This window comes from Chelon labrosus (genome assembly GCF_963514085.1).
Source record: "Chelon labrosus genome assembly, chromosome: 19".
In the NCBI taxonomy this organism is placed as follows: domain Eukaryota; kingdom Metazoa; phylum Chordata; class Actinopteri; order Mugiliformes; family Mugilidae; genus Chelon; species Chelon labrosus.
Window position 1 is genome coordinate 19,734,480 of NC_140352.1, and position 14,498 is coordinate 19,748,977.

The window sequence follows — 14,498 nt, forward strand, 5'->3', positions numbered from 1 at the left end:
GAATTTAATAAGTATGGATCTTGGCTGTGCACCCTCCGGTGGCTGCTGCCCGAGCGCGCGATGGGCTCTCTCGATTTGCAGCGGCATATCCGCAGGTACGTCCAGGTTTTCCAGGAGCAACTTTTCCACAAAGGAAATCATAGACGAGGCCTCTTTTTCTGTTCCCTCTGGTACGCCATATATCCTTACATTGTCCCGCCTGGATCGGCTTTCTTGGTCAGTTATTTTTTCATCCAGTTTGGTTTGGAGTTTGAGCATTTCTTTCAGGACGTCCTCTGTATTTTGCATTCTCTCCTCCGCTTTTGTTATTCTGTCTTCAGCCTCGTCCAGTCTGCTGTTTGTTTTCACAATTTCTTCCTTAATTTCTTCCAACTGCTCCTTGTTATCCTGCCGAAAACCTCTCAGCTCGTGCAGGATTGTTTCCAAGTGTACGCTCTCGCCGTCAGACATTGTTTGCGTGGTTTCTTCTGTTAGCTTGTTAGCGTTAGCACTCACGTTTGCCTTTGCGTTGCGCTGGCGTTTTATCTCGTCCTGTTTTTCTTGTTGCGTTATGTTTTTCTTTCTGGTTGCCATTAAGTACCCCTTTCATGCAGTAATAACTTTAATGAAAAAATAGCCGATTTTCGGGGTATCTCGGAGCTTTCTCGTCGGGGTTGGTCGGGAGAGGTTTTATTGTGCAGCCATCTTGCAGGTGGTCCGCCGGAAGTCCCCATGCTCCATTATGTTCATCAGCGATTCACTTGCTTCAGATACAGTAAATGTGTGTTGGACTGCTGTTTGGTGCTAGTCAGGTAATTTTCATAGCTTTTATTCTCCAGCACGACGCTGTGTGAAAAAAAAAGGCTGCAGCAAAATGAAGACTAGAAGCTACATCTTGTTATATCTGACAAGGACTGCAATGAGAGATGTTCTCTGTGGATTCATTACTGCCAGCGACCCCTTTACCATACATGATCAAATGTTAATGTAAAAGTACTGGTTAGAACAGCTTTAAGAGCAGCAGAGTTGGCAGTTTGTTCACTTACTAACGTGATACAGCAGTCCAGATGTTAAGCATGCACCACCATCTGTAGGTGAGGAAGAGGAGACGACTTCCGGCTCAGAGGAAGAGACATGCTCCAGAGGGAGGATACAAACTGCTCTCTCCTCCTGCTCTCTCTGTTTTGGTGAGAGGTTCCTCAGTACAGTATGAATACTAAACAGACCTGTCATGTCGGCTCCCCTGCTCCAGGGGATTTTAGATTTAGGATTCTCTCACTCAGCCGGAGCTGAGACTTGAGGTGTACGATTATTTCTGCGGCAAGCTGACACATTCCCTGCACACATTATTTATTGTTGCCATCCCGAAGCCATCATCAGCATCTGCAAATCTTTTCAGGCGCTCGAAACATCCACAAGTGCACTGCAGTTTAGACAGTGAAAATGATGCACTTATTATAGACTATAGGTCAACCACACACTCAAGGCTATACTCTATGTAATGCAGTTCAGCAGAGAGCTTAGCCTCTCTGTCACAGCAAACCTGCGACGCCATTACTGTTACTCGAGGCAGCCCTTAAGCTATGGGTCAACTTTGTATTTTCGGTCTCTCTGGGACAAGGTGCAGACAAGGGATGGTAAGCTGATCCGAGTCAGGGTTTGACAGTGCCTGAGGCTGCGCCGCTGTGTAGCCACTCCAGCGGAGGCTGAGCCAGAGCACAGAAAAAAAACTCTAATCCTTAGAAAACATGGCAAATCATGCCACAAGGCGTTTTCAATGTCTGCCTTCCAGAGTTTGTATATTTGAGCACTTACAGGCAGCGATTACAGCAACTGTTTATTTCACATTTAGAGATCTTAATGAGCAAATTCAGTTAAATAGATATAAAAAAAAAAGATGTATATTGTTGTTCTAAGTTAAAATCAAGATAGATAGCAGTCATTCAGTCATTTATCGTAACTTAGGCGTTTGATGCTTGTAAAGCTGCTATTGTAAACAGGTCTCCAGCAGTTCAACAAATCTTAGTTCAATATTCATTCTCCTTGAGGGAAATATCTGGTTTCTCATTATGCTAAATGTACCTGTCTTTTTTTTTTACTAGCTAATGAGTTTGATTGCTGTTTGCGGTTCTACTGAGGTTGTTTCCGGTGGATTTTAGCACTTTCTCCATTAAACCAGTTCCCTGCTGTGTCTGGAAACTATATCGACGAGAACAAACCATAAAACTGCATGTAAAAAAAATAAAAATAAAATAAAAATGAAACTAAATACTGAGCTGAAATACAATAAAATAGATATTAGAGCTGAGAAGGCCTGCAGAGGTGGGTGATAATTATCTGATGGCACTTCACTTAATGTGATAACTTCACCTGACTCTCTATTAATACAAAAATGTTGATTATTGTGGCTTTAAATTAAACAGACACCCCTCCGAGATGTCCTCAGTTAAAGTTAAAAATGACATTTGAGCTAACTCTTCATTTCCAAAGATGTCTTTCAGTGTTTTCTGGGAAGGTAAAGGATGCCTGAGAACATTAATATGCATTGAGTCACATTTCTTGGTTGGTCAGCCAATAAATGACTCGGGGGAGGACAATTAAAGGACAATGAGTGTTTATTTATTCAGGTGATTTAGACATCTGGCAGCTAGTTTATCCTTGATTCAGTCGGCTGGTGCATACTATAAGGAACGACCGCATAGGCCAGTCCATTTTTAACTGTCAGCTCTCATAAAGAAGTGTAATATTTTTCAATAGGAAACATGTTCTCCGGCTCAGCTCACTGAACAGTGTCAGGAAGAGAGACCTCTACCAGTTGATACCATGGAATTGTTGCACCTCAGGTTCATCTTTTTGTACACAGTCGCCTCAGACATCCTGTATGCATTAAATCTTGCGGCCCTGCAGAGAGATGTGCTGTAGTCAGCACTTCTGCAGTCACAGGGCCGCCTCTGTCGGCTAATAAACCGAGGAAGTGCGGATCAGATTTATTTACTAAGCACAAATAAGAAGAGAGGGAGAATGATGGTGAAGAGCAGGAGAGGGAAGGCATGAGGAATGGTGGCACACTGAGGCTGCAATCAGATGTGCAAATGTTCTGGTGGCCAATTAAGAATATCTGTTAAATTAGGAAATCACGAGGGAGCAATTTGTACCTGCTGCTTTAATCAATTCAACTCAAGATAAAATTACATTAAGCAATGAATAAATATATGATCACACCCCGGTTTGTCTTGTCTTAAGGTTAGCTTGGGTTTAGCTGAAGAAACAACGAGAGACACAGACCTGGCGCTGGAGTCTGGATACCATTATTTGACTCGTCTTACCGAATAGAACAAAGGACGAGACAAAAAAACAAAACACTGGAGTTCATAACTGCTACCACCGCACTCAACCCTATAATTATGATGTTCCATATCGGTGTAATTTACACATAACATTATAATTATATTGCTCTGTATATGGTGAAAGTAATAATTACTTTGAATCACTTTCGAACAAAGTGATCATTGGGTCTTTTAACCGTGAGGAGATAGTTACTTATGAACCAATAGGCCTCTACGTCTTCAAACTGCTCAGACAAACAGTCACAACTGTTTCCAATTACTTTTAAAAACAGATAAAAATAATAGTGCTGTTCAAGATACTCTTTACACAGAAAAAGACAAAAAGCCCAAATAATAAAAGAGACAAAGCAGGTCATTTCAACAATGTATCAAAACATTTCTACATTTATTCTGTTGTGTTAACTTTATGCACTATGAAAGGGACTGTATAATCTGATGGTGGCTGGAGTAAAAAGAAGTAAATGTCTTGGTGACTCAGCTGGTGGCAGACCATCTGTCACATGGTCTTTTGTCTATTTTACCGTCTCTTTCAAAAGCCTATAGCTTTAAATGTCATTTGCTAGAGTGGCGTCCATTTCAAAGGCTCATTTCAACTATAATAGTGCTGTCAGGCTGGAGGAGCTCTATTGAAGATATTTTCCACCTGGGATGGAGATGGACACTTCTGTGTCAGCCAGACAGAGAGAGATAAAGGAAATATCACCTGTGATAGCGCTAATGCTTTCCTTCAAGTGGAGCAGCGTGACTCGTAATCAGTCCTCATCCAGTCTAACATCTTCATCCATCTCCATGCCCTGACGGAGCCCAGGGCTGAGCGCTAATATGATGTGAAGGGATAGATGGAGTCGGCAAAGTTTTACTTATCTGCAGTGTCAAGCTGTGGCGGAGCACCCGCACTGCCAGTTCCCCTCAAAGTGACAACAAACTACACACCTGCGCTCCGGCGCTACAGTCAAGGCAGATCATTAGAGGAGCAGATTCAGCAACAGACACACGGATGCAGAGTTAAAACATAAATCAGGACCTCTCTTGTCTACGCATACAAAAGTTCAAACACAAAAAGGAAACAAGAACACAACATGATGCCAGCAGTGTCGATGCCAAGCCTAGCCTTGGAGGAAAACAAACAATTCATCACCTTCACAGGCAGCTGACATGGTCACTGTAAACACACCTTGGCTTCATCAGAGATTTTACCCTTCTCTACCTTGTCCAAAATTTCCACATGGGGAAGAATATGGTAATATTTATTCTACCTCAGAGCTCTGGGGGCATCTGGAAAAATCAATACTCTCTGCAAGAAGCGTCGTCAGAGGTGCTGAGAGGAGACCGCTCAGCTCAGTCAGGAAAACGTACAATCATATCTGATCTGAGCGAGTGTGTGGGCATGGGAGCGTGCTTGCGACGGCAGAAGCGGAGACACGACGCTTGGAAATCAGTGTGTGTGCGCAAACAAATATGCCTCTTTAGACTGTTTAAAACAGCTGCAGAAAATAAACAATAAATTCTCGTCACGACGGACGCGATTGTCACTCACGACTTACTTTCAAACCGACGAGGATAATAGCTGACCTTGGAACAGAATTACTCAAAGATCCCAATGAAAAGGAGAATGAAACCACTTCATGATGTGCATCTTCATCGGAAAACCTTGAAACTAACCACTGAAGTAAATGGAATATAAACTGAGCTGAGAAATAACCTCCAACGGAGCGCTTGACAAATATTGCAGTCCCAGATTGGCTTCACACAGTAGATGTAAATAGGCAGCTATAAACACAGTGGGCTCGCTCCATACAATTGGCTACGTTGAATGATACTGAAGTACAGTAAAAAATATGCACCATCCGCAGTGTTATCAGTGGGGCAGCAGGGGATGGTGGTAGAGGAAGTAGGCTTGGTGTCACCTAGGAACAGTTGACTGTGGGCTGGGATGGGGGGATTGAGAATTACCATAATCACGCTGGCAGGCTCTGCAACGCACCAAGGTCACCCTGCTTCCTCAGACTCTGTTCACTTCAGCGCCAGGGGAGTACATCAGAAACACAGGACCAGACACTTCAACACCAAGGTTCATACTGTACATACAGTGGTCTGCGGCTAAGGCTGGCTACAAAGACAGAACTCTGACCTGGTGCAACACACACCACCAACAAGCCTTAAAAGTAAGCAGTGGCAGGAGACTCCATAGCCTCTTGAAAAGGCCTCCTGCCCTAAACAAATATTTCCAGGTTCGTCTTTGGCCGATCAAATCAGCTGTGAAATATCTCCGCACCAGAGCTGGAAATGAGTCAAAGTCAGAGATCGAGTCACATCCCTCCGGCACTGAGAGTGATTAATTCAGTCCCTGGCTCTCAGACGCTTCCTCTCTCCCTTGTTCTGCCCGCTCTTGTCTTTTTTTTATCTTTATCTCTTCCTCATTAACTGCGTTCGGTTGCTGATGGTGCTGACGCAGTGAGAAGGCGCCTGTTTATCGGACACAACTTTACTCCAAGATTACTCCCAGTTTCTGCAAAAGTGGTCTCCCTTGGTCTCGATTGTGAATCAGCTTTTAAGTCTGACACTTCAGATTCAATAAGAAGAGTAACAAAGAGCGTCTTTAATTACAGGCTGTAAAATCCGCAATTTGTATAGACGTTTGTAGTTCTAGTATGAGTAGCGTTTTTAATGTTCTTGAGCTACTTCTGCACTTACAGATACTGAACTTGTCTCATGATAATGCTAATGTCTGACCAGTTGGGCACTACCAAGACATACAAGCAAATACTAAAATATGTCTTCTGGTCTAGCTTGAGGACAGATGTCGTTGAGTATTTTTGTAATCTTCGCGTAAGTAGCTAGCACGTAAACCTACGGAAGTGATTCTTCAGTCCACTCTTCATGCTATTCCTGTGAAATGGCAGCCATTTGTAAAGGTCCTGTACATCGACTCTCCAACTCAAAATCTGGTCATCAATACCTCTTGACTCTCATCTGTCAAATCTGTTGGTATCCTGAGGCAATCCCACAACACTAAATCACTTGCGAGAATTAATGAAAGAGTTTCATCAGCATTCTGACAAAAGACGAACTGTGAAATGCACAGATAGCAGTGGGGAAGCTGGCGTGTGAACTTGAATGAATTTTCAGTCTCTGATCATGATGCATTTTCAATCAAGCAAAGATTTGAAACTTTCTACATAGTACCATATCTTTATAACACAGACAAATTAACAGTGGATTAAGAATCAAGGCTATCAAAGCAAGAAATCATAACGTGCAGCTTGTGTGTCTCAACCATGCACCAAACACCAGCAGAATAGATGATGGACAAAGCCACTCTTGTCCAAGCACCAGGGCGCTCTACTCAAAGGCAGCAGATATAATGATCTTAGTCTGCCCAGATATTAGCGGCAGTTATATAACAGGCATGTGGACACAGTAGTGTAAAAGGCCAAAATAAAGTCTGAATACCTCCAGTCATTTAGAGACTGAATAGGCTTTTGAGAGAAAGCAGAAACGATCACTGGGCTAAATTAAGACTGACAATAGAGCGAGTCTCAGGGCCGCAGCAGAAATCTGACACTGCTGCAGACCTGCCTGATATTAGAACAACATTAATCAAGCGCTGAAGGACTGAACATTACGTGGGACTTAGCGTGGTGCTTTTAAGTAATGACAACATTAACTAGCTCGCAACAGTGAGGTTATACAGACATTTATCACGTTTCCATTACAGTTTCCCATCAGGCCACGCGTCTCTTCCTTCCTTTTGACTAAGGACACAGAGAAGCCGTGGGAGCACAGTGCTGTCTAGAACAGTAAACACTATATTCTGCTAACAAGATGCTGCACACAAAGCGGGGAAAATTCATGGTTCATACTATAGGTGTAGGTCTATAGGTAGGAGGGGCAGCAGAAGATGAGACACAAGCTGTTCAGATGCTCAGCGACACTGTGAAACTTTCCACTTCAGTTTTTCAGGAGCATCCAGTGTTTGGACTATTTTAATCTTATTTACCCAGGGACAGAGGTGCAGGAAGTTGTCAAATAAATGATTTAACTCTCACATATACTGCACTATAAGAACGCTCCATTTTAAGTACAAAAGTCCCACATATAAACTTTTTACTAAAAAAGAACAAAAGTATAGAAGTATTGATCACTTGGTCTAATTGCTGCTTCCAGCTTCTCTGCACTGTGTAACTGAATATAGACTTTTGGGTGATGAAGATGTATTGGGTATTATTGTTTTTGCAGAGCTAATTAGCATCATGATGCAAGATGTTGTCATTAGTGTTTTATTCTTATATTGTCATTGCTGTTTAAAGGGGAACTACTGTTTTTTACAACCTGGACCTTATTTCTAGCATAAAATATGGTCGTTTACTCACCCATATAACTTTTGTGTCATTTGCACTCGTCCGGGAGATAATTAGATCAGCGTATATCCATATAGCGGGAGTGACAGGGCACCAAAATGCAGCCTCTAAATAACGCATTATCTGCGGCGAAACTCGTTCATTTCGCCAATATTTTGTTATGATACACTAATGATATTCCCTGATAACAGGTAACTCTGGACTCAACAGGGAATAGCATTAGCGTATCATAACACAATATTGGCGTCTCGGTGCCCCAGTCACTCCCGCTATATGGATATACGTTGATCTAATTATCTCCTGAACGATTGCAAATGACACCAAAGTTATATGGGTGAGTAAACGACCATATTTTATGCTAGAAATAAGGTCCAGGTTGTAAAAAAGCAGTAGTTCCCCTTTAACTTTTATCAATGCAACATATTTTATAAACTGGTAATTCTTTGGTTAATAAAATCTCAATCTGAACTGTAACTACTAAAATGAACCTGTTAAGTAAATGTTAAGTAAGAGGTGTAAATTCGGAGTAAAGTAAAACCACAGCACTGTCTGTTACCAGTCCCCACTGGAGCCACTGCAAATCTAGGGCTGTGTGTCAGGTGGTAATGAGCGGAGGCACAAATGCCCTTTTGTCAAACCTCTTTTAGACAGAAAGCTTCAGAACAAATTATAACAGCATTTCGTAAACGGAAGAGATTTCATTTTGTAGTAGATAACGTGTGGCAAGGTGACAGCATGACGCCTTTACTGCTTAATTTTTCTGTTGACAATCTGAGCAGCAAATTAAATGAGCCGGGGTGTCCGCTGTCAAATTGGGCAAATCCCTCTGCAGACGATATACAGAATGTATCATCTGCCTCAATCAAGCGCCAGACTCACTCCTTGTACATCAGGGAAGTTCAGTGAAAGCTTGATGCAGGTGAAGTCTATACAGCTCCTTGATTTTTCTGTCTCTGGTCCTGAGACACAAAACGGCTGAAGGCAGACTTCAAGTAGAGTGGAACAATGCGTTTGTATAACGTTAACCGTGCATGAGTGATGAAAATGTCTGTCCCCAACGATACAGATGCCTCACTAATGTTACTAATTTGTACAGCGTGCACTTACATCAAAACACAAATCATGTCTTTGACCTGCTGCTCCAATCAGATTCAGTCCTTGCAGGGCCCATTATGGGAGTCTGCACACAGCATTAGTTTTATATCTCTGTACAGTATCTACGTATCTATAATCGTATTTAGCCTTCTTTAAAGGCACTCTCATTAGCATTAAATAGTGTTTGCATTAATTTGTATGTGTATTTTCTTACAGTTTTATCGCAGATTTGATTGTACTAGAGATTTTTGTTAAAGACCAAGCACTGCAAACTAATTGCTATGATACGCAGCTTTATTTCACTAAGTCAATATTCTCTCTTTAAGCCTCTGTTCCCATTAGTACAAACTATAAATATAAATAAACTAAAACAATTACATTTCTTCTTTAAAAAAAAAAAGCTGTTCATTTTCTGCAACAGGGAACAAAAGTAAAAGTTGTAAACACATTTCTTTTGTGCCTGGTGACAACCCACTGTGAAGTTATAAGCTTTTGTCGAGATGGCAACAGATTCTTTTTCCACCAGAGGCGTGTTGACCACTCGGCAAAAAAAACAAAAAAAAAACAACAAAAAACCAGATCATTCAAAGTGAAAGTTTTATCCCAGATCTATATTATGTCACATTAAAGTATTGCAGAATAAACTCTGGCAGGCAGCAAGCAGCAGCTGTCAACATTTAAACCACATCAGCACGTTGATATCGAAGATGAGTGGGACATACACCAAGCTGCTTCTCTTGCTGTTTTGAGAGGCTGCTGGAAGATTTGAATTGTGTCATATACAAGGTTTTGCAGGGGGTAGACACTCTGATGCTCACACAGGGCTAGGAGGCTTTGTCGTCTGGCACCTGTGGATGTCCTTATACCACGCAAGGAAGCTGAAGGAGTTTTTGGCTCCAGGGAAGGAGAATCAAAAAGCAGACGCAAAAAGGAAACCCAGCTGCTTTTCTGTAATGCGGAGAGGGACTGAACAGGTGACACATTCCACATTCATCCCGTCAACAAAATTCTGTCCGACAGTGTTCAAATTCAAGTGGAGCTCTTCATCCACTCTTTGTGAAGCAGAGCCATGAAGGATTACTGAGCGGATGCACAATGAGCAAGGACAAGGACTGAGGTCTGAGCAGCACAGACAAAAAATAATTAACGAATTGTTCCTTTTGTCAGCACACATCCAAGGACAAAGTGTGCAATGTCATGCTTTATTTTCAGAGGGTGCACGGCAGCATAGGACCAATCAAATGGCAGCAAAATCTGGCCATATATAAGACTCATATATGCGCATACCACCAGATTAGAATCGTTGTGATTATCCTTATTTTCAGTCAAAACACGGCAGAGATACGTCTTCGTGTTTTATACTTTTGCAGTATTCGAAGCATCCTTGGGAAAAAAAGAAAAAAGAAAAGGGAAAGATTTCTTTTGAAAGCATGCCCTGCAGTGCCGCGATTCTTACACTGTGTGAAGGCAAACACATAAAGGCACAACACCTGAAGCACGTTTCTCCACAAACGCACCCAATGAGAGCAGCTATAACCCGAAAGTGCCGCTGCCCGACAAAAATAACAAGCAACATGCGTGCACAGCCGACATGATTGAACTCACGAGCTAGAGGAAGTCTGCATGAATATAAACATGAGACAGCCATGGGCAACAAACTGGGGAAGGAAAAAAAAAATCAAGAGTTTTACAGAACTAACTAAAGCGCTGGGTAATTTCTAACAACCACATGCAGTCAAAAGTTTACAAGGATCTCAGGAAAAGAATGATCAAATGCAGAGTGTGAGGGGGAGAAGCAACATGTAGAAGCAAAGTTTGAACACAGTCAAATACTTTGTATAAAAGGACAAAGAGCTGGATCCTATATTACTGATATAGACATTACCCATCTATCTATAATATATGTATTACTTTTTCCATAAACTTGTGGAATCATGCCTCACTGGCAGCTCCGCAAAGCCATACTGATGCACAGAGGTGCATAGGCAGGGCAGCCGATAACAAAAGTGCCAAATTGTTGATGTGTGGTAGGTACAATGCCGCTATGCTATGTATATTACCACGCTGGCATTTACCAATAGTTTCTTTTCACATCAGATATTCTGAATTGTCATAGTGTCGCTGGCTTCAGATGTGTGGTGTTTACCATGTTCACTTAAAGAGTGTATGATCGGCCTCCTCCTGTTGTATTCACAACTTCGTAACTGGACATTTTCAATAAGGATAACAAGTTGCGCCGATGTTTTCACAAATGCCATAGGCGAACAGTAAGCTCACACGGAAGACTTTCCTTTTTGCTAAAGCTTACAGGTAGGGCTGGCTCAGGGGGCTCTGAACCATCCCTTAATTATGCTGCTATAGGCCTAGGATGCTGGGGGACTTCCCATGATGCAATCCTCTAGTTTCTTCCCTCATGTAACACGTACCAGCTATTTCTTGTACTCTAGCTTGCATCATGAATAGATTCAACATGTATGCTTTAGTCAGATGTATGTATCATCTTTTCCCTCCTCTTCTCTCTTGTCTCACTTTTTCTGTTTTTATGCCTGGCCGGCTTCAGTCAGACAGGTCCCCAGATATGAGCTGGGCTCGGCTCAAGGTTCCTTCCTTGGCACTGTTACCTTAAGGCTTGCTCTGGGGGTTTCAGTCTCTGGGTTTTGTAAAGTGTCTTGACATTCTCAGCAGCCTCATCTTTTCATTATTCCTTTCCTACAATGAGTTACCCACCAGTGGACTTACTTAACCATTAGCTTCTAGATGCCAACAGTCTTCTCACAACTTATGGCTGATGTTATCACTTGAAGTTCACAAATTCAAAGTTTAAAGGCAGCATAACAAAACCACAGATGTATTAATGATGGCTGTAATCCCCGGTCATTCTGTTTAATCAATAATCCTTTGCTTTGTACACTGACAAACCAAAATGTCTGCTGTGGAGAAGGTCTATTAATAAATGCTAGCATAGTAATACGGCATAGCAACATTATACCTGCTAAATACCAGCAATTTAACACTTGGCTCTGCTTAGGCTCTCAGTATGGCTTTGCTGAGCCACCAATGTGGACTGTTTCCACATTACAGATAACATAGCATATTAAACTGGAATAAAAAAAAAACAGATTCACACTGATGGGTAGAAACAGTACATCTGAGGCTGTAGGGAATTTTGGCCTCTGAACACAGCCTTTGACTGACACCTGTCTGTTCAAATAAATACTCGGGCTGCATCTTACAGTGTTTACTAAGACACATCAATATTCTCATGTCAAATCTGAGAATGTCAAACCAGGCCCAATACGACAATTTTATGTTTGTTTTGAGGGCACACACATTTTTTTTAGAAGCAGCGAGTTCAACACATTTTGTCTGTGTACTTCCTGTAGTTGCTGCAAAGTTGCTCACCATCTTGCGACAATGACACAAATCAGCTCCTCCTAACTGTTCAGGAGCAACTCAGCTTAGAGTCTGATCAAATGATCCAACTGTGCCCAGTGTTGACTCCGAGTATGGTGATGATGTGATGAGTTTCACTCGGTTGAGGTACCAACAGCTTCAGATGCGACTTGTACTACACGAGTTCAGTTTTAGATGACAATGTAGCGCGAGCGTAGGATTCAAAGCACAGCAGTTTTGACTCCAGGCTCTGCGGGTACAAATGTCACCGCATACGAGCTCCTCGCTGGTTTATCCTCCTTTTCGATTCAGGCTCCAGCTTAAATCTCCAAACAGCATCTCAAACTGCACTAAAGCTAATTCTCCAGAGAGAAACCCTGCATTACTCTCGCATTTTTCCTCCTCTAAGTCCCGCTCTTGCCTCCTTGCACGCTCGCTCTTTCTCTCTCTCCGTCATCAACGCCAAAATAAATCAAAGCCATAATAATTCATGAGTGTTAAGATTGTGTGCATACGAGTGTGTAGAGGAGCGGGGGTCTTTTTGCAAAGCACAAGGATTTTTGAGGGGCTGTAACTCCGTTTTTACTATCTACAGAGAAAAGAATTTGGATCTTTATTTTCGCCCAGAAAAAAAAAAGCCTCATAATCAGGTTGCTGAAAATAGTGATCCTAGCTCAATATGAGTTAGACTATTGCTCTCAACAGTAATAAAATAATGGTTAGCAATAGATTTATGAGATCCATAATAGGAACTGTGAAGATGAAAGGAACAAGAGTGTTATGCGGCTGTGTTCATATGACTTATGCAAATGAAATGCAGTTAATGCAAACGCAAAAAAAATAAAAAAAAGAAGTTAGGATCCACTTCTGACAATCAGCACGGATTTAAAATTTCCAATCTCCAAACTGGCTTGGATGAGGATGAAAGTTAATGAGGTTTCTTGTCAACAAAGACAAGAGAGAGTGCTGCAGTCTGACCTCTGGGCACTGTGAGTCACTCTGCTGCATTCGGTTTGCTGTATTTACATTAGCTACTTTTCTTTCTTTTTTTTAAAAAAAAAAAAAAGGCTGAGCTACCAGCTGGGTCAGATTTATCAAACAGGGGAGTCATAGATGTCAGCTCGAGGACGAGGCGGCAATATATTAAGTCTCAGTGTAAGTGTTTATGCTGCAAAAAGTTGGGTTTCTATACAGCAAACATAAAATGTGAAATAAAACCTTTAACTTGATAAATGATCAAGCGCAAATAAAACAGAAGACAAAGCATTTTTGAGTCATAAACTGCAGAAACGATAACGAGAGTAAAGCAACGGATGTCAACGCAGATACACCGCAATCCAGCCAAAACACATACAAAGAGTGAAAAAGAGGATAAAGAGCTTTTTCTGTTTATGTCACTGGTTTAAAGAGAGCCATAGTGTCCATAGTGCTCTGCAATATGATTCGAGTTAAACCTGTATCTGTAAACCAATATCTACACCATGTGCTAAATCACTGTATGTATTATCGTTAAATAAAATGTAGTTACTGGATGTATCTCCAGTTACTCTTACGTTAAATCATTTAAACATAATCATAAATGACTCTAAATACAAATTTTTTTTGATTGTTTGCTGTGAATTAAACACTGAAATATTGAGTATGTTGTTTCTTTCTGATCTTGTTTAACAATAGCTACTATGTCATTAATATTAGCTGCATCGTTGGCAATTTTTGTGTTTTGCATTTTAATGTGTTGACAAGTGTAAAGCAAAAATACGTTTACAGGCAATCAGTCTCATTAAGGAGAAACAAGGAAAGGTAAACGTAAAAAGATGAAAAACCCATATTTGAAAAATACACTCACCAGCCAGCACCCCTGCCATGTAAAGCAGACTTATCCGTAAGATGCCATGGACCATCTCTAAAGGAACGCCGATCATCAGCTGTAGTAAAGCATTGAATCCCAACTGCTCTAAACTGCAGAGAGAGTACACGAAGAAAAAACAATGTTCAAATGACAGCATCAACATCCATAATGACCAACCAGATTTTAACTGACTGAGTCTTGAAGACGTGTGGCATGTGGACGTGTACGTACCCAACGTGCATGAACATGTAGCTGAAGAAGCGCCACACTTGTGCACGGTGTCCGGGATGGTAGACCAGGGGGCTCTTCATGAAGTCGGGCTGATAGGTCTGCAGTACCCACTTGTTAAGCATGATGCCGTAGCACATGAACACGATAATCTGCAACACAGACCACACCGTCAGTTCCTGCTCTCTACACAAAGAGGTGGAAAGTGTCCCGCAAAACAAAAACCCATTGTGCTTCGTGGAGAAA

At 41.6% G+C, this 14,498-nt stretch overlaps 1 protein-coding gene across 2 annotated transcripts in view; it reads right to left on the bottom strand.

Annotated features, from left to right (window-relative positions):
* The window catches only part of rhbdl1 (rhomboid, veinlet-like 1), a gene marked incomplete at both ends in the record, with an annotated part of 43,458 nt that overhangs the window by 13,669 nt on the left and 15,291 nt on the right, over positions 1–14,498 (bottom strand). For both annotated transcript variants that reach the window (XM_084568265.1, XM_084568264.1), the window contains 2 exons: positions 14,022–14,134; positions 14,256–14,404. In XM_084568265.1, coding sequence (XP_084424391.1) covers positions 14,022–14,134; positions 14,256–14,404 — 262 coding nt within the window. The remainder of the gene's footprint in view (positions 1–14,021; positions 14,135–14,255; positions 14,405–14,498) is intronic.